The following is a 26,785-nucleotide window of genomic DNA, read 5'->3' as shown; positions in this document are numbered from 1 at the left end:
AATTTGAGTTTAATAGCCAAATTATAATTTAACGTTAACAAATAATTAATGTAAGTATAAATGTTCAGAAACTTGAACCAGAGATGGTCACCTGGTACTATTATTTATATGCTGTATAAAATAATATTGACCATAATATTTTTGTTGACACGTTAGTGTACATAGAAGAAGTGTTGAAAAACTCAGCGAACATGGTGTCTAAAGTACAAGGACCACCGCCTCCACTACCTCCTCCTTCGGCACCAACGGTGTCCATCGTTCGAGAGCCTCCACCGCCGCCACCCATGGTGACTGCTGATAATTCGATGAGCTCGGTTGCTGGGCAGAATGTGACAGCGCAAAAAATCTACCCTATTATTCCCATTACAACAGAATTACTTAAGTCAGTGGTGTTGAAGCCTCCCGGGGAGAGAAAGCTTAGAAAACACCCTTCGGCGAGGTGATATCAGACGAAAACACTGTCGCGTTAACTGCAAGAACCATAAACGACTTGCGTGGAAAATTAAATTCCAAACAATTTTGATAAATACGTTACTCTAGGATTAGGAAGAAAAATATAGTATGCTGAATCAGTTATAATATAGTAACAATTGATTTACTATTATAACCATGTTTATTAGTTGTTATTAAATAATTAAAAAAACGTACTAAAAAATACAACTTACTGAACTATTATAATTATTTATTACTATTATTAACCATTATTCTTTGTACACGGGAGAAAAATAATACAATAATATTGTGTTTTATGAAAATTATATAATGAGTATGATAGGTTATCATTGATTAATGCAGCAACTTATGAAAATTCTCTCAATAAACTAATACACACAAGGATTTAAAACTGGCATTACACATTTTTTTGCACATTCGAATTGTATTTTAGTGGAGTGTCATTAGTTTAGAACGGAATTAGCTTTTTACAAATCTTTCAATATGACACCTGTTACTTGTCAGTTGCCCAACGAGGGTAGATTCTCCTGGGTCCCCCTTAAGTTGTATATAAATTTAAGTGTACTTATTTAATCTATAAAATAATATATTTATGTGCGATAATAGATGTAGGTATATATTATAAGACCTTTACATTAATTCTATATAGACATATACTAGAAAGACGACTATACTAACTGCTAATCAATAAAATAAACATAAATTTATTGATAATTAATTGTAGGTAAGGTCTATTGTAAACCTTGATTTACTTACTTTGTAAGTTTTGTAGTTTGTAAGTATTTAAAACCTAGGTAATAATAACGGAAATTGAGTCGTGATTGTTTAAATATAATGTTCAAGATCCTTTTTATCTCTATATCTGCCCCAACTGCGGTAATTGGGTATTTCTACAGACCACAAAGGACCCACGATTCTCCAAAATTATATTATATTTATAACTGGTCAACCCTTATCAAGTTGCAATAATATTTTCTACTTATTATGCATAATTTATTATGTTATATATAGATTGTAAATATTTTATTACTTACCAAAATAAATGGAACGTATGTTGGTGAATACTTTATATATACCATAGTTTAAGTATACGTTTATAGTACCTTTTATACATTTATACCGACAGTCTGTAATTCAAATATTAAGTATTTCTCGATGAGTATTATCGACAAACTTTGTAGGCATGTATAGTCACGTAGGTAATAGGTATACTCACGAAATAGATTAAAATCAGATGTACCTGCGAACCTAAAAACAGTGTTTAAATAATAGTCTGTTTGAAACATTTACACTTCTTACAAGTCACAGCTGTATAATTTAGTAAACGGCTGCACATTTTTCAAAAGCGATAATATTATGTTAAATACAGTCACACGATTATGTCGTCACTATAATAGTACCTATTGTTATTAATTAAAAACCGTACACAATATGGTAATTTATGATTTTACCTATAACCCGGCGACGATTTAATACCGTCCACTGTCCGTGTTTGCCATTGGAATTATTTGCATTAGTCGTCGTGAATTACATTAAAAAAAATTGCTATAGAATATTCGCATTTCATATTTTAGAATGGTCATGAATTACTAACTTTCCAATCAAAACTAACATAATAATGTTGTAAGTACTTGCTGCGATACACGTAATACTGGGTGTAAACAAAAGACATGTTTCTGCGATTTCTTCATATTATAAAATCGTATAACCTCCTATCGTATATGCCCCCCCTCCCCCGATACATATACAGATTTGTGTGTACGAGCCGTTGCCGTATAGTAGGAGGGGGGGAGGGTCAGGGTTCACCCCCCGGAATTTTTTTGAAAAAGTTTGAAAAAACTTCTCAATAAATTCTTAAAATAAGTCTATGAACGATTATCGTGATCATCAGTTATACATATACAGATACACTCAAAGCACAAGTTTTATGTCATTTTTGCTATCGATTCGACCCCCTCTCCTCGCCACGGACAAAAAAAAAAAAATTGAAGACAGACACGGCCACGGTGTAGTGTTCGTCTGTGCTCGCACCATGTCTCAATTGAGTATATTATTGTATTACGTATATCATACCGTCGAGCGTTCGCGTCAGTCCGCTCATATATTCTCTTCCTGCGCGGCTGCAGTTCGGCGTGAAATTGAATAACTCATCTGCTCATCGCCGTGGCCGTTCGCGCGCCATTATGTGTTCGAAGGGATCGCGCCTGCGAATTGGCAATATCCTGATGTGCACACACACACACCGCACACATGAAGAGAAAAAGGCTCGGGCGTGCGCGCGCGCACGCGCAGACACGCGCATATGCAAACGCCGCGGTCGGGCGTCACAGGATAGACGGAGACCGGGAGTAGTAGCGTTGCTCAGTAACCGGATCGTTGAGCGGCAGACGAGACGACGCCTTCAAATTTTTTTGCACGCCGTTATTTTTTTTAATACATTTTTTGTTTCCATCTCACGATGACATAGTAAGTAGTTACGAAACACGTATTATTATATCATTATTGTTATATGTATTATTTATATTTATGTGGTATACGCATATATGATTTACTATGTAGTATATAATATATATATATATATACATAGCCACTACTGCAATAGTGTGATCGTTTTTCAAGACTTGGCCAATAAATTATAAATTATTTCATAAAACTTTATTTGATATGCGTACCACGACGGTTGGAGGCGATATAATGATATTATACATTGTTATATAGGACTGCATCACTGAGCAGTCGATGGTCTGCTGAATTTATTCTTGTACACTACATTATATTAACTACATGGGAGATTGTAAATTCCACCCGAAATGAACAGGAAAAAATAAGGTCTATGGTAAATTCCGCCCGAAAAAATGTGCAGGTACAAAAATGTGTGTGTAAATTCAGCCCAGAAAAATAAATATTTTTAAACTAAGCGTTTCCGTTACCGTACTGTTCGCTACGCGGCATGTTATATAGTATTTGGAACTTTGGAAGTCAAACAAGGAGACAAGAACAATCGTCAATCATGTCATATCTTATCACCTTTTATTACAATATCGTGGACTTAATAATTGGAAATGTAAGATAGAAATATTATTAATCGTTTGAATCAGCTGAGTTTCGTTTAGAATTATAAAGTGTTTATGTTCAGTACACGTTCTTGAGTCCTATACGCACATACTTATAATGGCACCTCAATTCATCGAATCAGAATGTGGCAATATACTTTTGGTGTAAGACAATTTTAAATTTTCTATTGTACTGTGTGCTATTGAAAAATACATAACATTTTTGGGCGGAATTTGCCATTTTCGGGCGGAATTTACATGCGCCCAACTACATCGGTGATCGTTATTTGTTTATCGGTTGAATGTAGTGTTCAGAGCACCAACAATGGTAGGGGGGGAGGTGGGAGGGGAGGGTTGGACCTGGATTATAGGTACCCGGCTATTTTAGGGAACAGTTAAAATGAATTTATAATTTTTTTAATTTTATTGGGAATACTGATTTTATATTAAATAATATTTTATGATATAAATGTATATTACAATATTATTTTAAGTCATTCTGTTATTTTAACCATTGCGATTACCTAGAAATCGTGTATGAGACTATTTTAATGAAACTTTTGTATAGGGCGAAAGGGCTCTCGAAAACATTTATTACAGGGGTCTGCAATTTGATGAGGTGTGTTATAGACTTACTATAATTAAATTTGTTGTATACCTACTGGAAATAATAATAAAAATCTATTCATACCATTATTACATTCAAGCCCAGTGCACGCACATAGCCCACGGATATGACACGTATACACAACTTTTTTAATGGGAGGGGGTCATTGTAAAACCATATTTAAATTAAACTTATACATGGCTGTGTCGAAAAAATATTTTTTTAAAACATATCAATGGGACTCGTTTCCACCCAAACACTTCAGTTAGGAACACCCTACCACCCTGTATTATATGTGCTTGGATGCTCACCTTACTCGTGATTTAAAAACCATCACACAGGCAACAATAAACTTTAGACTGTCTTTTCGGTTTTGGATATTTATGTTTTATATATTATTATTGATTATACGACCTAAGTAGCTTAATTATATTGCTTTTTCAAACATCTATAAATCGAAATTTTGACGGTATAGATAATTTGTTCTACGACTGAAGAATGAGCCCACAAAAAGTGTAACAGTAGTCTTTCGCACCTTTAATATAAAGAAAATGTTCAACGGATTCTAAAAAGCAGCCAAAAAACATTATATATATCTCTTATTAATTATTTTAACTTTCATACAAATACTTGAAATTTAAAGTGGATTATTTTCAAAAATAAAATGAAAATTATAAAAACTCGAGCAAAAAAAAAAAAATGTAATTTTTGAGCAGTATAGATTACCTTCGTTTTAAAGTAATACATCTGCTAGTATTTTATAAATTCAAGTTACAAGTACCTATACATATCGTTGTAGGTAATTTAATTTATTTATGAGGAGTCTGTTTATTTATTTATATTTTAAATAAAGTTGTATAATATGTATATTATACATAATGTTTACTCGTTCTCGTGAGTGTATTCCATACCGTTTGTCATTAAACGGTAGTGTTGCCGATATGCAAATATAAAAGTTAACGATTAATCTAGAGCTGAGAGTCAAAGAATAGATAAAAAGTATACGAATACTGAATAGTTCATATAACTCGAATATATAATTAAATAATTATTGATTAGTGCGTCATCGTCATTAATGTATTCTTATGAAAACCATATTATCTTTTCTATATCAATAATTATATTTGCAACTAACGCATATTGTATTAGGCACTTTTTGTATTGTCTTTGATTAATGTTTTTTTTATCTTAATTTCCCAAACCTTTTATATTGTATACAAAATTAGATTATGTGGGATAAAATATTTTTTAAGACAAAATCGAGTTAAGCATTTGTTTAACGCGCTTGTCAGAAAGTTAATTAAGATATTGGAATTGTCTTAAAAAATGTACTTACTTTGTTTATGTAGCGTTGGTATAATTATAGGCCATTTATAACTTATAAGACTGTGCGCGTCATGGGCAAATACTGAATCAATCAAATTTCATTAAAGGTTGACATTTTCGAAACATTTATATAATTTTCAAACATAAACCTAGTGACCGAGTTGAAACGTGAAGTTGAAGCTTGTCTTGGTAAAATTGTAACCGTACTTCATTTCTTTGTTGAAGTGTAAAAAAGAAATGGTATCATTAAACTATATAATAACAACGACGCGCGACTTGTTATTCGCAAATATAACTATGTAGGCGACATAAAATTGTACCCACTGTACGTCTGCATGTATACAATATTAATATTGTAATTTATGACTGTACTACCAGCCATACATAATTTTATATACACAATGATACAGAGACGCAAGAGTATATATACCTATTATAAATAATATATTTATAGGTAAATCCACATGGAAATTGCTTATTGAAATAATTATCGCTTGTCAGCGTAAACATTATTATGAGTACGTGTATACTTAAACGAGCTCGTCGCTATAGTTAAAACTTTTTCGTTTCAGATCCAAAACCTCTGGGTGTATAGAGCCACGTGTAGTCGTCGACCGCGAAAACCGCAAAAAGAAAGGATAATAATCAAGCGAGAAAAATGGGCGTGAAGCGGAAGGAAGACGGATCGGAAGTGGAGCCGGACGTGGCCCCAGCCGAAGACGACGGCATTGAACTGAAACCCAAAATGAGCCTTTTGAACGGCGTCACCGTCATCGTGGGCAGCATCATCGGGTCCGGCATATTCATATCGCCGACGGGCGTGTTGGAAAACACTGGATCGGTGAATGCTTCGCTGATCGTCTGGGTCTTGTCGGGCGTGTTTTCTATGGTACGTATCCACTTGATAACTATTATGATTGCTATTATTATTGTGGATGATTTTGAATTTCCTCCATTTCAAAATACGTGCAGCGAAACCACAGGAAAATATAAAAATGACACAAAACTATAAATTATTATTAGGTTTTAAGAAACATAAAGATTTTAACATTTAAACAAACCCACTTGGTTACTATATATTATTAATGACTTTTGCTGCTGATGTTAAATTTATTTACGACCAATACAAAAGAAAAACTCACTAGGTATACGCCACCAGAAATCTGCCTGCCTTTGACCATGAATTATATAAGAATAATATCATTATAGGTTTATCGTTTAATATGGATGCTCCTTGCGCGCAACGATTTTCGTACAGTGACGACGAAAGTACGTTTGGGAGGAGGAAATCACGAATGAGACGTATGAAATATCATAAAAGTATATTATTTCGACAATGGTGTTCGCTGTACAATACAGAGATGGTGAACCTATGACACGCGCGTCACACAGTGACACGCGCACACTATATTTTAGTGACACACACGAATGTGTAAGTTTGATAATATTAAAGTTTTTGAAAAAAAAATTGAAGGGTTATCGAACTAGTTGAAACGCAGGAATAACATAATTCAACCAACATTTTTATTTGACACGCTGGAACAAAAAGGTTCGCCATCCCTGGTATAATATATATATATTATATATTATATAGCCATATAGGTATATGCATAGTCATTGCGAATTTCAAAATAAAAAAATTCCAAAAATATCGCTCTCCGAGTTGTCTTTTGCATTTTAAATTTATATAGTTTAATGCGTTGCTACTATAATGTATACATATATTTAAACATCTATTATTATATGTTGTCGTTACATCAAGGCAATTTATTATTAATTCAGACCTGTGGTTTAGTCGTTATACATTGGTTCAATGGTACTCTTGCCGAAAATCTAAGTAGTCTTAGGTAGTATTAATAAAACGCTACTTACCGAAATACCGAATACCTCTATGAACTCGTTGGCCAATTTATATATCGATTTTTATTATTATTATTATCATCTTTATCTTTATTGTTTAGAATCTAAAATAATATATTAATTTGGATTACGCAAGCACTTTTTTTGTCACACCGATAACTCCGGTATAAAAGATAATAATGCATCATCGGAAAAGTATTGTTGAATAGAGATGTACAAAAAAAAAATTACATATACTACCTATGTTGCCGTTAAGGCAAGTAAAAAACGAAAATAGGAATATGGCTGCTGCCATCAGTACAGCAAAATACAATTTTAAAAAAAATTACAGGGTGAAGAGTTCGATACTCCGGTAGTCCGGTGATATGAAATATAAAAAACAGTACCTGTCCAATTTACAACTATTGTTAATTATTATTAATTTTTATTCAAGTATACATCAAAATGCAATGTCCATAGTTAAAATTTACGAATTATCTGTTTTACCCAAACAAAACATCCATACGAATAAAAGGAGAAGAAGCACTAACGTCGATACCGGCAAACTGTGCAGACAGTGCGATAAGAAGTGCAATATTTTAGAACGTGTTGATTTTTTAATTTTAAAACAGTTTTCATGGTCGAATGTCGATCAATGGATGATACTAATGTGGCAGGAACCTACTTTCAAATAATTAGTCGAAATTCGAAAATCGAAGTATACGCTTGAGTAGGTATGCATAAGTATTTCTCATACACATATAATAAATTACACTCACCCTAATAATGTACAAATCCGCACCTGTGACGTGACGTCGATGGTTTTGAAAATGTATACTCGACGTAGGTAATGACGGTTGATGCATTAAGAGGATACCCGTATCGTGTACCCGTAGGGACGTTATCCATCAATATATTCTAACGAGCAATATTGTGAAAGTCCACTACGCAATAACGTTGAATTGTGGCGTTTGTGATCGATGTAATAATGTAAGAGTTTAAACATCTGTTACCAAACTTGAAGTGGAGGATATATTTTACGGTAGACAGGGCCATCACATCCTTTGCATAAAATACGAGTATTATGTCGAACGACGACGTTGCAAATTTACAATAGTAATACGTTTGAGGAAACGTGTGCTTATACCGTCGCCGCGATTGCAGGCGATTGACATTATCTCCAGAACGTTATCCTCACGAAATCAACAGGTGTTTGCATTCCATACAGATGTCGACGATATGTAGACGCGTCATTTACGATTTTTTTGATTTCGCTCATTGGAATTACTTTGCTACGTCGCCAATCAAATAGGCTACGGCGAAGCCACCGAGACAGCGACGAGACTGCACTGAGACAATACCTATTACTTACGGGTATTAAATGTATATAGTCCTCTTGACAGTCTTAAACCACTGAGTTGCATTCAAAATTGATAGATTTCACTCAAACTTAATGGATCAATCGCGGGCCACCAATTATCACGTTTAAGGGACGTTATTTAGAGCTCGCACATTCATTAAAATACCTATAACGGTTATAGGCGTTTAATAATCGTTAAATAATCGTTCGTGTGACCACAGACACCACCTATAACAGCACAATTAAACTAGTCACAGCCTTATTATTAAACCTTATCGAGTCTTCGCCGTCGGCAGACTTATACCTATAAATTATTGTTCCACAGGTCGGCGCCTACTGTTACGCTGAACTGGGATGCATGATATCCAAGTCCGGGGCCGACTATGCGTACATCATGGAGACGTTTGGCCCGTTTATAGCTTTTATGCGGCTGTGGGTGGAGTGCATGATCGTCCGACCTTGTTCGCAAGCCATCGTCGCCCTCACGTTTAGCCTGTACGTGCTGAAACCCATGTACACCGACTGCGATCCTCCCGAAGAGTCGACACGACTGCTGGCCGCTTGTTGCATAGGTAGCTATAGTATATATATATATATATATATATCTAAGTGTAAGTGAACTATTTTGGATAGGTATGAGGTAATAGGTAGATATATCGACCGTCGATCTTCGTATATAATATAAGCCTAATAGCGAATATAGTGGTCGTTGGTCAGTAAAAGTTGGTGTAAAAAAACTACTACTGCGACTGTCCAAATTGTATTGCAGCTAAAAATCAATTTGCTATAACTGCACAATATCAGGTATTTTTTACTATTTTTATTTGTGTGCAATTATTAGACATTTCGGGGACTTAATCAGAGAATACTTTATTCATGTGTATTGTGTGGACGATACCAATTGTGCACCATCGAAGAAAAAAATTAAAGTCCAAAGTTAATGTTTTTTTTTTTGCTTTTCTCTACTTCTCTCCCCTTTTTTTTAATCGAGTTATATATATTTTTTACCTTTAATTTTACGGACATTAGTTGCAGTAGTCTTTGAATATGAAACCATACAAAGTGCACTTTCTTATAATAACTGAGTATTATTGTTATTGTGTATAGATTATTTTCAAATTGTTTTTAATAATTTCGAGAATTTTGTTTTGAAAATGATTTTGTTATGTTAACTCAATTTAAAAAAATAATAATACCATGTGATTATTTTTCATCTGTTTTGAATTCATTGTATAATGTGATTTGAAAAATGAATTGTAATGGGTATTTTTAATACGATTATTTATCATTGGTTTTAAATTTTATAATTTGCCATCTTATTTCTAACAAATCTATTCGCCGAATTGGCTCAACGGACTGACATAATAAAATAATAGCGAATACATAAAAACCTATTGACGATAATGGGAAAATATAAGGCTTCAAGGTTAAACATAAAAAGAGATAATGTGTGTAATGAGATTGAATCATTGAGGCACACATTTAAAGTATTCATAGATCTTAAAATTCTTAAAAACAAAATAATAGTTTAAGTAAATAATAAAATATGTATTATTTAATAAAAAAATGTAAATATTCGTTGTTGCTGAGCCTATTGTGTACATTGTATGTTGTATTTGTTATGCTGTTTTCAGAACTCTTATTTCTTTTGCCGGATGTACTTTTTTAACCGTTTTTAATCCTCGAAAAATAAAATAATCTTATAGCTATGTTTTACTTTCACGTTCTTTTTTTCGTAGTTTAGTTTCAACAGCTAAACGACATGACTGCAGAATTCACACTGACCGTATTTGAAATCTATACTGTTCGTGGTAAAAAAATAAAAACAGATTTTTTTAAAACTTTTAACGTTACTGAATAACAACTTAAATCAGTAGATAAATAACAAAACCGTATAGTCATGCTAGAAACCTGCAGCTGCTGAATTGAATCTAATTGTTTAAATAGGTTGATCTAAATGTAACTTCCAAAAGATGTAGTCCGAAATGTGTGAACTCAGTACGAATTGTACTAGGATATATGATTATTAAAATTAGTTTAGCTTTAGCTTGTACTCATGTCGATAATATATAGTACTTAGGTGATACATTTTGGAATTTAATTTTTCAGCCATTTCTAAAAAAATGTCCACAAATTTGATCATTTTAAATACAGAACAGATTGTTTTCGATACAGAACTTGTAAAATCGTCCTGACTTTGAAAATACATCTTGTAGAATGACATACATTGGCATCATATAATATTGCGAATGTTCATATTAAAATATTTTAGAGAAACGTATAGTTTTATTCGTATACTCATAGCAATAAATTAGCAAAAACAAACACAAATTGTTATTTTTACTAGATTTGTTTTCTTGAAATTGCGATCATATTACGTTGCCTATAAATTACGGGAATACTTATACAATTAAAATTTAAGCTAACGATCGTTAATTTTTTGAAGTTGTGTGCTTCTCGTCCGGTGCTTATCGGAAGTACATTTCACGTCATAAATCAGTATGTCAATTTATTTTATTTTAGTGTGATTTCGCAAATTTTACCTCCGATTTCATCATGTTATATGAATTTTAAAATAAACTGAGAGAACAACAAACTATCCAGTAAACTTTTAGACAGTGTATACTGCACCTCTTTGCTGTTGACCCGACAAACGCATGTAATAATATTATGTTAAAGGAAATCAAAGTTTAAACAATGAGAAGTTACCAATAACAAATTATGGACTAACTATCTGATTTAAAATGAATTCAAACTTCATTTAAAATATATGTAAATAATAAATAAAAACTATTGTTATGTAGGTATTTATCATTAATAATTGGCTTCCCAATAAAAATTCTGTTTTTAAATTATTTATTTACGAGTTTAGCTGGAACTGTACTGCAATTTGCACAATTATTAATTTTAATTTTTAAATTTTAATTATTATGATAGTTGATAAGTTATTGACTATTGTATTAAGAGACTAATCATTATTAAATAAAAAAGTGAATCCTTCAGACATATTGGACATTGTTAGAATTTTTTTGAAACCGATAAGAAAATTCGCTCCTAAATTATTTTAAATTTTAAACTAGAAAACTTTGGAGTCTTTAAATAGTGCACAGTTATATTCTACTAAAACGATTCACAATTATAACGATGATAACAATATAAAAATAAACTAAAAATATTGATATATTTAATACTAGCTGATGGTGAAACTCACCGATCAATGAACTCCGTACAACCATAATATTTAATTTTTTTAAGCTGCAAAAGTTTGTTATTTTTTTAATCTGCACTTAAATCTGAATAGCTCATGTATAATTTATTTAAGAATATTCCATTCCGGAAGTTAGTAAGAACCGCGTGCGCGGTTTTCTCCAATGGGAATTTCCACGTGGAGTCGTGGACACTGCTACCGTTCCACCGGGAGCTCGGGAAAAATCAATGAAACTTTCGCCCACAGCCTCCCACCAGATGTTATGCGCACATCTCTCGGTATAATATGTATACCATCACTACAACCTCAAAACAACGACGAATTTTTAAATCTACTTTCGATTAATTTTTTCGTTTCAATTATTATTTATTTTCGTGTCTTACGTAAATATAATAACACATTATAATATTGTATGCAGTTATGACTATATACAGATAGTGTTGAACGTGATAAATATATCATTTGTGAACTACTCGATAACTGATACATAATATTATATAGTGTTCTATTATATTATTTTGTATTATTATTTGAAATCATTAAACGAAAAAAATATATTATTAATAACGGCAGAATATAGGCCAAGTAATATATTATACACTCTTTATAAATTCATATTTATGATCCTTTTAATAGTCAGAAAGGAAACACCTTGTTAACTGCAATATTCGTGAATAATTCGTGGTGGAGAAGACATAACCTAAACAATAATAAATACATATTATACGACAATAGTGTGAATACGAATATTTACGACACCGTAACAATAAGAAACAAAATTATTTTATAGAGAGATCGAAATCACATTATATTTCTACATGTAAAATAGATTTAAATTGTACGTATCTATTTCGGCTCTCGCACGTGGAGGAATCTTTCTGCGTGGCGATGATCACTCATACACACCGCTCAAGTGAAATAATCATTTAAAATTTCGTTTAAAGCATAGATTGAGATGGAAAATACCTTCATCGCATTTTAATGGCACACATGTAACACATAACACTTTAATTGTTTTTACAGGCAGTGAAAGCTTATTTGAAGTCCATCATTTTTTTTTTTTGTTAAAATTATATATATTATATTTATTTTTTTTTGTGTAACCTATAAAAACTGTAAAGTTTTAATAAATGTAGTTTCTTAATTCATTTTTACCTTGATATTCATATCACGTTAATAGTGTTACAAGAATTTCGATTCGGGTTTAATTAAATTCGAATAAAACTCTGTAACAAGATTAAAAATGAATTACTATAGAGCATACCATAATCATTATAGATGGGTAAATATATTTTAATAACTATACCTACTAAATATAATTTGATTTATTGTATCATATTGTATCTGCATACGAAAATGTTAATAAGAACTACACATAATTATTAAATTCTGATAGATATATAAACGGTCCCAAACAAAATATGTGCATTAAACCTAAATTAGACATTTTTTAAATCAACAACAAAGTTAACAGAAATAAATTGGCTTCATAAATGCAAAATGTATTTATCGTAGATATTTATTAGCTATATTGTGTAATTTTCACGTAGATCTGACTACTTATTTATTAAACCTATGGAATATACGATGTACCTATAGTGTAATAATATTCAACGGACAAATGTTACTATAAACAATGTACATTGAAGTTTTGAAGCCTTTTCTTGTTTGAAAAAATGTTAACATACATAATAAATAATCAAATTAAAAGATCCACCAATTTGGGTAACTTATGATGTAACTCTATCGGTTTGATAAGCTTATACTGGCAGAGCGCCTCAAGCAAACAGAAGAATTGAGAAAATGTGCTCCGGTACCGAATCCAAATAACAGAATATTAATACCTTTTTTTTCTTGTGTAGCATTTGTTTGACCTGTAAAGTTATTTTATTTTTTAATAAGCACAAGTTATGTTTAATTTGGATTTATAGAAATATCAGAAAAAAATTAAGTAAAAATAAAAAATGTTAATACCTTTTCATAAAAAAACCTAAATTGTACGGTGTACCTTACAAAAGAACGAAAAATAAACAAAAAAAATGTATAGTTAAAATTTTAAGGGACTAACGAAGCCAATATAATTCTGATATTGCATTTTTTATCACTAAATAATAAAGAGGTAATAATAATATACATATATTTTTTGTTTATTCATTGTTTATTTATTGAGCATTATTATTAAAATATATAATACAATCTCGTTCACTTTTAAATATATTTTGAGTTTTAGGAAGAGAACTTATTTTAGGTATAAAATATATTTATTTTTATTTACTTTTAATATTTTTTATTGTATTGATCATGAATTCATTTAGCTTCTTATTTTATTCGTATAGTACTCGAATTTATGGTGAAATGGATTTTCTTTTTTCGTGATAATTTAATCCAGATAGCATAGGTATTAGTGTTATCTATTTATTATGAAGCAAAAAAAACGCTGTAAGAACGCACGGAAAACATTTGAAATAAAAGTAGTTTTTAAAGGACAGTGTTATTTCATGATTTCAATTAAACGGAGTAATGCGTAGGAGAGTTATCTCGAAGAACAAATAAAGTTTTCTCCTGAAATCAATAAGACCGTTATTTTTACCGTGGAAATGTATATTGTAGTTTATTTTTGATATAGCTGTTGAGGAATCATAGCAGAAACTGAATATAAAACGATATCTCAGACGTTGTTGATTAAATTTATAACAGACGTTTTCAGGCTACTGGTTTTACAATATATTATATTATTTCGTGTTCAAGGAAATCATTTTTTTAGGACAATTATTATTGTGCATTTATACGTGTCACGAACGTCATACAAGTGGCATATAAAATTGTTTTCGATTTCATAGATAATTAATATTTCGATGACGACATAATATAAATCATGATTACATTTATTTTAATTGAACATGGACACAACTTTTGAGTTTTGAAGGTTCCGAGCATTGCATTCAGAACACAAAATTTCCTCCTATAATATTATAGTATATAATTATAATAATTATTGAACAATATTTATAGTATTGTGTTATAATATTGTCCTCTATGCGTCTGTCACCGACATGTATAATAGGTAATCGATTTTCAAATTTCAACTTCCAGTGATTTATAACGATTAATTAATGAATGTTTCACATTGCACTTTAATATGAAGTATACAATTTACATATGAAAACAACGTATAACAGTTCAAAATTGATTTTCATTATTTAGAAATTAAATTTAAAACACACAACATCATTATAGTGAAAAAATATACGTGGGTATACTATTATGTACCTACCTATAATATATGGTCATAAAATCTATCTGCATGACGTATTCAATAACAGTATCGTTGGATAGGTTAAGCTGTATACGTATCGTTATTGGAATACAATTTCTAAGGCTAAAAAAATAAAAAATATATATTTGATCGGACTACAACTACAGTATACAATACAATGACACCTGTCGAAAATACTCACCCGTGTCTAAATTCTTGTTTTTCCATTATTACTTTTTTGTTTTTTTTTTTCAGTGTTATTGACGTTTATCAACTGCTGGGACGTTAAGTGGGCAACACGCGTGCAAGACATTTTCACGTACGCCAAGTTGTTAGCTCTCATGGTCATTATTACCACGGGAGTTTACCAGTTGTACGCAGGTAAACGCTCTAATTTCTTTCATAAACCATATATTATGTTTCCTCGTGATAACTCGTGTATTTAAAATGCAGAAGTACCGCGCTACGGTGATAACTATATTATTACGAGTTTCGTCGAAAACGATTTTCAGCAAAAAGAAAATCATCGTCATTGGACTAGAGGAAATGACGAATGATTATGAATAAATGTAAATATTTTGCGTTTATAGCTTTTCTCGGTCGTTGGGCGGCCAACATTACCATAAATGATCTATATGACAATTATTATTTTTGAAAATAAAAATTATCAATATTTAATGCGGACGGTAAAAAATAAAAATATATTCTCTCTCAGTTTAACCGCATTTTGGTAATACAAGGCTGCTGAAAATGTATGCGGAATGTCGGAAAACTATATGTGCCTAATATAGGTACACTGTTCAAAGATTGAGAAACACTTGGCGAGGAACTACACACGTTTTTCATTTTCCATACATAGCTGACAAAATTATGTTTAATAATTGCTCCGTAGGACTAATGTACCCCAAAGAAAATATTATCCGTTAATTTTTGTTTTGCTAAGATCGCAACCGCGTACAATGATAAGCTATTTATACATATTATTTTACCGGCCCATTTATTGTTACGCATTCCTATTGAGATTTTTCGAATTACGGTGTACTTACGACTGCAGACTGTCATCGACTTTGGTTTGATTGAAAAACGTTTTCAACTGATCTTGTCGTATTCATTCTCTCGACCTTTAATCTGTACTTACCTATTTCACATTATTACAGGCGGAGTCGGCCTGCACGGTAATCGTATTATATAGTCTTCCGTGATCCTCTGCAGTGTTCCAGCATTCTCTTGTTTATCTATTAGGATTTTTTATTACGGTCTGATGAATACCAATTTCTAGAGAGTTTCTAAAAATTATTCACTTATGGACCATACTAAACCATTTTAAAATACACTCAATGGGACTCAAATAGGTTACCTACGTATATAGGTTTACGCTCATCAACTGCTTACTATAATAGCATAATGAATAAGATAATTATTGATAATGTGTATAATTTAAACATTTTACGACCATAACAAACATGAGACGTACCTATACCAATACTGACGTGATTTTCCAAACCATCATTATCTTTCAGACTAAATCAATGCATTATCATGTTATAATCATTATTGTATAATATGATGTTGATAATTTAAAGTTGTTATTTAAATTTTCAAGTTTTTTCTAGATTTTTCCAGTGTATCTAAGCACACTATAGCGACTGCAAGGCGTAACATTTCGGCAGAATCAACTGTATAATAATTGTTTATAGTTTTATTTTATATTATATAGTTTAGTTTTATCTATCTATGTACCTATTCGTAATTGAGCTTAGGCTGTCGAAATGTTGCGCTTTCAGTATACCTAGGTTAGGTGAAATATTTCTGAAACAATTATAATAAGTGTCAATTATTTAAGCTTTTAAAATGTCGATACGTGTACATTATACATAATATATAAATTAAATTATTTATTTATTATAATTAAATTACATATTTTATAATTCCATCAAGAAAATCATTACATAACATATAAACGATCATAGTATTATAATCTATATTATGAACATAGTAATTAAAATCGACACATTCATCACATGTTTGTACATTATATTATATAAATATGCTCTAAGTATACAAATTAATCGCAAACCACGTTCTGTATATACTATAAAAATAATAGCCGTCTCAAGGAACATATTTAAATGTCACCTTATACAGTATTTAAAAACGTTTTATTATCATCCAATATTAAAAATATTTTATTTTACATGGCACCCTAAATTTATTAGCGATAACAGATTTAAATATTATTTAAAAACAATATAGAGTAAAGTATTCACTAAAAAAAAGTAATTAATTTTTAAAAGCACCGAGCTGAATTCAATTATAGATACAAGAATTTGCTCTTGTAAGATGAAACAACCGATCAACATAATTTTGTATTATAATATTTGTATAAAAAATATTCCAATTATTTTTTAGTACAGGACTGGAAGTAGTTAATATGCATACATTGTCTTATAATAGAAATAATAGTGATAATAATAATTACCTTCACACAATAAGAATGCATAATGGCAAAATATGGTTTTTTTTAATCACCTATTGCATCCGATGGTTTTTTAACGACGGTTGTAAGTAAATCATAGTCTGTACGAAAACGTATTTAAATAGTTTTACAGGAAAGTCATACGAGCTGTTATGTTTAAGTAGTTGGACAATCGGGTTAATCTATGTCGAATGTGGAAGGGTGTAAAAGCATTTTCCTCGACAAGTTCTCGTTGGACTCGTGCAGACGGCCGGGCAAACGGAGGTGATCGGAGTTCTGATTCTTTTTGAATTTCGCAAAAATCGAAGTATCCGTTTTACCGAAGTACCTCGATTTATCGCCTCCGCCGTAGTTGTTGCTGCTGCCGCCGCCACCGCCAAACGATTTGAAATCGTTGCCGTCCTGCTTTGACTTGTCGAAATCGATAACGACCGGTTGGAAATATTCCAAGACCGACTCTTCGTTGGACGGACGTCCGCCCTTCGACCGGATGTCGAACAGATCGTCGGCCGACTGCGATGGGCCGTGTTTCGCGTTATTGTACCGGAACGTTTTCAAATGACGATTCCGGTCGTCGTTGTCGTGGCCGAAATCCCTCGAAAAGTGCGAGACCGGCCGACCCAAAAACCCGGAACTGGGTCGTCTATCCGCGCCGAAGCTCTCCGGAAATCGAGAAGAGAGCCGACCGATCGGAACGGGTTCCGGCTGTTTGTCTTCAAACAAATCCCGCGAAAAATGATCGAGCGGACGGTCGTCGCCCAGAGCCGATTTCAAGCCGAACTGCTCAAAGTCCAGCGGCGGTTCCGCGTGTTCGGTCCGGAACGACGACAACAACGGTGCCGGCGATGGCGATGCCGACGACTCGGATTTGTGTCCGGTGTAACGAAACCGGGACTGCCGTTCTTCCGGATGTCGGACGTTCGACGAGAAACTAGAAACGGAAAACGGAGTCTGCACGCTGAACGACACGCCCCGATCCGAGTTCTCCACTTTGCTCCTGACGGCGTGATAACCTCTGCCCCGCGTGTCCGGTCTGTCCCTGGTCGGTCGGTTTCCGTAGTCCTCAGCCAAACCCGAGTTACCGACACCACTTCCGCCTCCACCACCCACGTCGTGTTGTATCAGCGAGTACCGCGATCCCTGTTTGTTGGCAGCCGATTTCGTCTCGTCCCAAGCGTTGATGTCACGACCAAAGTCCACTTTGAACTTGTCGCTCTCGTCCCTGAACGTGGTCGCGTCGTTCTTCTTCGCTTCGGCGGGCGTAGGCCGGGCGACCGGAAGGTCGTAGTGCATGTCACGCACCCGTTGCACGTAACCCACACCGTTCGCCGGCCCGGGACCGTTCGCAGAACCCGCAGGACCGTGTGCATGGGCTGGATCGTCCGCAGGACCAGGACCGTTTGCGGGACCGTTGATCATCGACTGATCGGTGATGTCGTGTGACTTGATTATTTGCACGTCGGTGGCGTGTCCGACTCGCGGCGCGAAGTACGCGTTCCTCGAGGACTGAGCCGCGTTCGAATCAGTCGGCTTCCGGGTCGCGGTACGGTTGTCGTTGGCGTCGATGTTGGTGACCGCAGCGGTATCGTTGGTTGCCCACGGCAGATGGCGAGGACCATCGTGGTCGTCTTCGGTGTCCGCATCACGTTTGTGCCGGTGCCCGTTTATTGTACACTGACACGACCTGTGTTTCGCATCGCCTTGAGACAGGCTGCTGCTGTCCCTGTTCGTGCCGTCGCCTTGCAGTTCCGTTTCCGAAAACGACGCGATTTGAATGGAAGGCTCGATGGTGATGTGCGATACGTACTCGGCGGAGGGCGGTGGAGCTTGTGACGGCGAATCGTTGATTTGGGCCGAGTGATCGTCGTGCGAGTAATGGTAAACGTCGTTGTGGTCGTAGTGGTCGTCGTCGTTGTGGATTTCGTGAGGTTCTTCGTCCATCGCATGCTTCGGGTATTCGGACTTGTAGTCCGGAGACTTGTAATCGACATGCTTGTAATCGGTGTGCTTGTAGTCGATGTACTTGAAACTATCGGGCTGGTAGCCGACGTGATTATAATTATTGTCGTCGGGCTTATTATTATTATCGTTGTAATCGACGGGCTTATGATCAGCGTGACTATTGTAATCGGCGGGCTTGTGATCACCGTGACTATTGTAATCGTCTGGCTTGGTATCATGATTGACGACGGACTTGAAATTGACAGCGGGCTTGCTGTACTCGGAAGTCGGTTTGAAACTTGAGTGAGCCTTTGGATTTTTGTATTTATAGTTATTATTATTATAATTATTGATATAACGGTATGGCTTCGACGGTTTCGACCTGTAATAGTACTTTGGCCGTGTTTTAGAGTCCGGCCAATAGTAATCGGAATAGTTTTTCGTCTTGACGGGCGGCGGGAGCGGGTGCAATGCCCACGGCATTGATTTGTCCACCTCGAGCTTAATCGTTTTGGCCGTTGGCAAAGGAGGCGGAAGCGGGTGTAGCGTCCAAGGAAGATCGTTTTTCAACAATGTCAACGACGAGTCTTCTGTAGCTATTGAAATTTTTTTCGGATATTTTAGCCTTAATTTTGGTTCAGCTATTTGACGAGCACGCAATTTCGATAACTTTAATGTTTGCACTGGAACGTACCTGTAGAAAAAAATCAAACTCGTCAATCTACCGTATCAAAATAAAAATAAAAATGTCACGAAAAAGACTTAAAAAAATGGAATAAAATGAATATAGTTTCATAAACGATTGTTCTGCAATTTAAATTGGACAAAGGTATTTTCTCTTGGGCGGCGATTTTAAATTATGATTATAAACAATAGTCTTGTACGTGACATCAAGTAACATAAATTTAAATAGAAATTCACGTGAATCGCTGAACATTGTAGTATAATTTTCTAGACACATTAAATTAACGATAATGAATCGAATTTATGATTGAATATGTTAATAGGAGTTCAATAAAAAAAAATCACTTTAAATATTTATATCATTAACAAAGCAATGGACTAGTGCACATTTTGTCCATAACAATAATATCTGTAAACAATTTATTGGGTACATATATATTTAATATAAAATATCTTCTAGAACCATTAGTTATACTAAAAATAAATACCGCAATTATTTTTCAAGGAACATAAATTGTTATATTATTATCAATTTTGAAGGCACTCGTTAAATCCAAAAAAAAAAAACGAATAGCATCATTCTTTTAATATTTAATTATAATATGTGATCTAATAAACTTAATTATTTAAAGGTGTTAATTGTATATATAAACTTATTGATAATCTAATTGATTGTCCCGATCTATTAAATTAAATTAAATTTAAGGTACCTACGTTAAACTCTCGAAATCACTCACTATTTCATATTGACTACCACCGCCAGAATTACAGTTACTATAGCCCGTTAAAACGTATGTGTATTGTGTATGTTCTGTAATGACAAATATTGATTTTTTTTATGATCCGCAGCGCCTACTATATTCTTTACCAACTAAATAATGTAACTTATTGTATACATATTCTGTAACTTTTACTCATCTTGGGCGTAATTAATAAATAAAATAATAGATAAATAAAAATACTTATAAAGTTTAAAATTACATAGTCGTGGATTATTAATTATTTTGTACTCATATTGTATGCCTCAAGTAGATTACAATAACTAGCTCATCGTGGTACCAATACTTAATAGTGGTTCTATAAATCTAAAGTAAAATTATTTAGTTGCCCAACGAAATTGATCAATTATTTATACAACAATATTATACTTTTCTCCTTGGTAAAAAAAAATAATAAATAATAAATAAATATAGTAAGTATAAGAAAAAATTATCTATGACGAATGAAAAATACTCAATACATGGGTCCGTCGTCCGTCTTCACTTCTGTTATTTTTTTTTAGTTATTAGCAGAATAAGGAGCGCTTTTACAATAATATAATCAAAGAAAATGTTTTTTTAACCACGTGGGCGTAATTTTTTTAGTCGAGAATATAATCAAAATATTATTATTATTTTGCCAAATAAATATAAATATCATTAAATACCTACAGTCAATTTTTTTTCATTCATAGTAATACTTCCACTTTGTATATTATCATGTACGACGTACCTAATTCGTTAAAATATGAATTGTATTACTTTCGTGTTAAGAAAAAAACTATAGAAAACAATGATAGAAGAAATAATCAAGAACATGATTATAATTTAGTATATTATATTATTACAATGCTATTGAAAAATAATACAATTTCAAATCTTAAATAAATGATACGCAGGTAATAGATATTTGTCATCGATAATTTACAATGTATAGTTTTATAAAAAATGTCATAACACAATATATTATAATACATACCATTTCCACTGTGTATGTATAAAACACTTCCTATCTAGTACGTTATATAAGGAAAATGAGTTATTTCGAAATAACAAATATCAACGTTAAACACTATTATAATATTGGTCATAGATATTTCAACAAATGTTACCAATTTATCATTTTTTATTTTTACTATTCAAATTTAATTGGAGTGATAAATGCATATTGAATTATTTGAAATTATTTAATCTGAAAGTGAAATAGTTGTCGATCGATAGGTATAACAACATGCAGTATTTATATATTATGTACAAAATACACAATTAATAATACCATCGGAAAGGAATTGAATACAATTTACAATTAAAGTGTTGTGATGAGTATGCAATAATGTGACAATTACATAAAATATAAATTTGATAAGCAATAATAAAAATCTGAGCATTATTTCGACTACTTATCGTGCACTATACTACTCGATATTTTTCTCTATGGGGAATATCTATGAATCAGAAATACTGTCTTGTTAATAAGTGACTATACGAAAAATCGGTCAGAAATATTCTATCGTGTATCCAGCCCAAACACATATTTATGTAAATATAATTAAAAAACAGACAATAATATGTAAATCATAAACATAATATGACTGTAAGTGGAAGTTAAAGGAATGACATTACGATATATTGTATGGGAAGACTGTTAATAATTAACATTATCCAAGTACAAGGTATACACGTATACACGTAATAAACATAATGTAATGTTTGCAAAAGTTTACCTACCCCAAAGTGCACGGCCCCCTTAATTTCTACTGCAGACATTTATAATCTCATTTTGGAAATGGGTACCCAAATAATTGAATGTTTGTGACCGACACCATTCTTGGCAAGTTTCAACTTGTATGGGTTTGAGTGTTTGTATACGATCTAAACTCTTGGGATAGTATCTACGATAAATTGTATTCTATTTCATTTGGTACTTTCTTGAAATTAAATTAGCACAATGGATCAAAAATTAGAAACTAAAGCACCAAGTTTTGTGGAGCGTTAAGTTCTGAGATGAAATTGGTTAATGTCTGTAAAACTTCTAAACGACCTATATACTTAAAGCGTATAGTGTATACCTACGACGTGCACAAAATAGTTTGTCTCTTTTCGATAGACTTTATCCTCCTCGAATTTCATCTTCCTAATATCAGTAATGCCAGTACTTATATATTTTTCAAAGAATTAATAGTACAATATAATTAATATAACAAACAGATCATACTTAATACTTAGCTATACTGCTATATAGTTATATAAATTACATATTAAAATGACAGCTGCCCTATTTGCTGTTATTATTCTATTTCCTATGATTTAATCCCGCGGAACGTAAAATCAAAAATTGTTAGTGTGATGTACATTTTGACACGTGTTAGAATTAAAATTTAGGAAACTAAAAGTGAAACTATCAAAATAAAAATACTAATTCGTGCATGTAATAGGACGGGTAGAATACTTTTTAACTGCACATTTACCCGTAAATACATTTGATTAACAGTTAACATTTAAATAACCCGTCTTAAAAAACTACCTACTATTAAAAATAAAGTGAAATTCAACTTTAAAAATGCATGTTGTTATTACCTATAGACTAAAGTTATACTTGGGTAATCAAATGTTAAATTTTATTTAACACTCGATCGCCTATATTGCAGAGGAACTAAAATATAATTAATTAAAAATTTATGAAAATAATCATTTTGCAATTCAATTATAATATTAGTGACAAAACCTTAGTATAAATTAAGTAAAATAATCGTATTTTTAGTTTTCTAGTTTTTTATACTTATAACGATAATAATAGTGATAAAGTAATAATAATAGTATGGACTTACGTCTTGTAAACTTTGCTGGGTGCCGTCAAATGAGTGATACGGGCGATCACGGTGGACGGCAAGGGCATCGGGTCCACGTGAAAGTACATTGCGTTCATGAGTCCTTCCATGAGATCCGACACCGTCCTCTTGTGGCGGGCATGCCGGACGTCCGCGGCGGCCGGGTGACTCAAAGTCAACGTCAACAAAAACAACAGGCCGGCCGCCGCCGTGGACCCGCGACTACAACACATGGTCGGCGCAGCGGTGTTGGCCATTATTCATTTGGACGCGACAGACGAGATTTCATAGACGAAAAAAACCCGAAAACCGGAAAACCGAATATTACGTGCCGGAAAAACACACCCTCGAGACGATAGAAATGCAGTCGACGCGACGACGATAATAATTTGGTACAGTGACAATAATATTTTAACTATTATTTGTTATTAAACGACGTCCCTATTCTGACGGACGGCACTCGGAGACTGCGACATGTCGGCGTCGGTGGCGGAACGACTATACTGTATACGACTACAAATCCAAACCGAACCCAACCCGCCTGCACGATCAGCGGCGGCCGAAGATTTCCCGCGTCGTGCGTAGGAGATCGACCGCCGCTGGTGACGGGCGGAGAGGGGACGCTTTTCTTGCCGGCGAGAGTGAAAATCTCCCGCCAGACGCGTGTGCGAGCGTGCAGACGGAAGGCGAAGAAAAAATTCCGACGTATGGGTTTTCGAACGATATGAAAACACGGATTCGTCTGCGGATATAATAATAATTACTTCCGTCGTGTGACGGAACCGATAATAATAATATTATATCGACACGTGTCCCGCCGATTATGACGATTACCCGCAGCGAAGACCGCCATAATGACAAACGAAGCTCGCCGATAGGTTAGACGGTGTATTGAACAGGACTTGAGAGCCCAAATTCTGCTGAGATTTCCCCCTCTAGATACCTAATGTAAGAAGTATCGACTTTTTGTGTGCTCTAATAATATTATGATACTAGCAATTAATATTATTTTATAAATCATACTATTGAAAATTCAGTTTTTATTGTATATTATTCCTAATTTTATAGTTTGAATAAAAATTTTAAAAAAACAGTGATTGGGGATATTATATTATCTTCTGGATGAATAATAATCGATTTTTTCAACTCTGACATTTAAAGAAATGCGAATCTTGTATTCGTACCATATTTTGCAGCCCCGCATAACTTTCAAAAAAATTGCCACCAGTGAGATTGCTTGCGTTAAGCGCCCCACACGCGTCGTTGAGCAGTATAATAATACACAGTATTATTTTTTGTTGTTTAAGTATTGTACATTTTATTACAAAATGTTTTTAATCTTTGGATGAGTTTCCTCACTATACATCGATGCAAACATATTATTATCATGCACGCGGTTATTGTGTTAGATACCCATAATATTTGTATAGTATTGTTGTTTGTTGCTTTTTTTTCTATCACCTCTTTACACGGATATAAACATAATGTACCTCCAGAATGGGTATACAATGCAGTTATCGTTAGAAAAAAAATCCGTGAGCGTAAAAAATGATAATCGAAGAGTTCGTACGTATACAAATATTACCTAATAACGTTATTATTCGGTCATACCTGCTAACACTATATTATTCATACGTCTATCATTCATCGCGCGTAACTATATTATATACTATCTATATACCTAGATAGGCTCCGTGTTGACATACTAAATATCGGTATTTAACTAAGAGAAAAAAAAAGTGAAACTATAACTATATCAATTACGTTTAAAACATAATATTTTATTATACGTACATTATTTCATAATGTCTTGAAAATATTGCACTGTCATTCTCGCGAGAAACACGTCATTATATTTACACTGTGAATACAAATTGTATGAATATACATATACATAGGTATTTGTGTTCGGGAAAATAAAATTGTATGCATGGATTAAAAAATTATTAAAATAATCAGTCTCCGAAGTGGATCGAAATAAGAGGTGGAAGTGGGGCCGAGGAGTGCGGGGTTTCTAAATTCTAATCCGGTAAATTCCTACATTTTGCGTTTTTATAAACTCCAGTACAGTGCTATATTATCGCTATCATCTATTTCAGTTATTAATGATTACCATTATTTTATTATTGTAGATACCAGATTTTGGGATTATATTTTAAGCGGACAAGTGACGTTTTGGTCCACTGACTTTCAGTGTCAAACATTGTTAAAATTTTAGAAAACAATTTCGTTTTGGAAAAAAAGATCATTTGCAGTCTTACAGATATTTGTGTAAACAAAATAAGTCAATATTGTTAAATATATTATCTGGTATACACAAAAGCTACAAATTATTAAAACAATTTGTTTTTAAAAATCTAAGAGGGATAGATAGTTGTAAACGAAATAAACGGGAAGGGGGGGCGCCGAAGATAACTACAAAAAAAAATGTCAAAGATGACATGCTGTATCCCCCCAATAACATTGTATCCTAATATTATCCTGTATCACTCAGATCACTAAAAATAACTGTAAAAATTACAAAAACGTTAAAATAAATAACAGGCAAAGTTAATTTTTGAAAAACTGATGTCAGAATTTTATTAGAAATGCTAAGAAAAGTTATTTTTTTCAAAACGATATCATAATTATGATTAGATATACGAAATAATAAATGATATATTGGTTTTAAACAGTTTAACTATTCCTCAACATACCTTATGGTTTTATTTTTTAAGTATTAATATGGCTATATTAACTATTATAATATGTAACTATACTTATTGCTGGCTCTGCCTCTCTCAGTAAATTGATATTATAAATGTAACTAAAACATAATATTATATATTATGATAATGTATCGGTTAAGTATGCGTTAATCGAAATAAGACTACTCGAAGTCGGATTATGATTGGAACTTTCAAAACAGAAATGATAATATTTTATATCATATTTATACCGGTAACTATATTGGTTGTAGGTACGTACAAAGAGATTTGAAGATTTCAGTGTTAAAG

General features: G+C 33.0%; 2 protein-coding genes across 2 annotated transcripts in view; one reads left to right on the top strand and one right to left on the bottom strand.

Moving 5' to 3' along the window:
- Nucleotides 1-2,667: 2,667 nt before the first annotated feature.
- The window catches only part of LOC111032009 (Y+L amino acid transporter 2), a 43,550-nt gene continuing 19,432 nt past the window's right edge, over nucleotides 2,668-26,785 (top strand). The window contains exons 1-4 of the mRNA XM_022312166.1: nucleotides 2,668-2,919; nucleotides 6,012-6,328; nucleotides 8,964-9,210; nucleotides 15,358-15,483. Coding sequence (XP_022167858.1) covers nucleotides 6,098-6,328; nucleotides 8,964-9,210; nucleotides 15,358-15,483 — 604 coding nt within the window. The 5' untranslated portion in view covers nucleotides 2,668-2,919; nucleotides 6,012-6,097. The remainder of the gene's footprint in view (nucleotides 2,920-6,011; nucleotides 6,329-8,963; nucleotides 9,211-15,357; nucleotides 15,484-26,785) is intronic.
- On the bottom strand, nucleotides 15,501-24,822 carry LOC111032008. Its single transcript, XM_022312165.1, has 2 exons — nucleotides 23,790-24,822; nucleotides 15,501-20,213 (listed from the first exon to the last, which is right to left on the bottom strand). Exons 1-2 carry the CDS (start codon nucleotides 24,044-24,046, stop codon nucleotides 17,756-17,758), a joined length of 2,715 nt encoding a protein of 904 aa, XP_022167857.1. The 5' UTR covers nucleotides 24,047-24,822; the 3' UTR covers nucleotides 15,501-17,755.

This window comes from Myzus persicae, unplaced genomic scaffold, assembly GCF_001856785.1.
Source record: "Myzus persicae strain clone G006 unplaced genomic scaffold, MPER_G0061.0, whole genome shotgun sequence".
NCBI classification, from domain to species: Eukaryota; Metazoa; Arthropoda; class Insecta; order Hemiptera; family Aphididae; genus Myzus; species Myzus persicae.
This window is presented reverse-complemented; position numbering and strand designations above follow the sequence as displayed.

Bases quoted from the DNA above. Each gene is read 5' to 3' on its own strand.
- LOC111032008 (XM_022312165.1), bottom strand. From the start codon at position 24,046: ATGGCCAACACCGCTGCGCCGACCATGTGTTGTAGTCGCGGGTCCACG. The intron at 20,214-23,789 runs GTAAGTCCATAC...TTTTTTCTACAG, and splicing joins CCCAGCAAAGTTTACAAGAC to GTACGTTCCAGTGCAAACAT.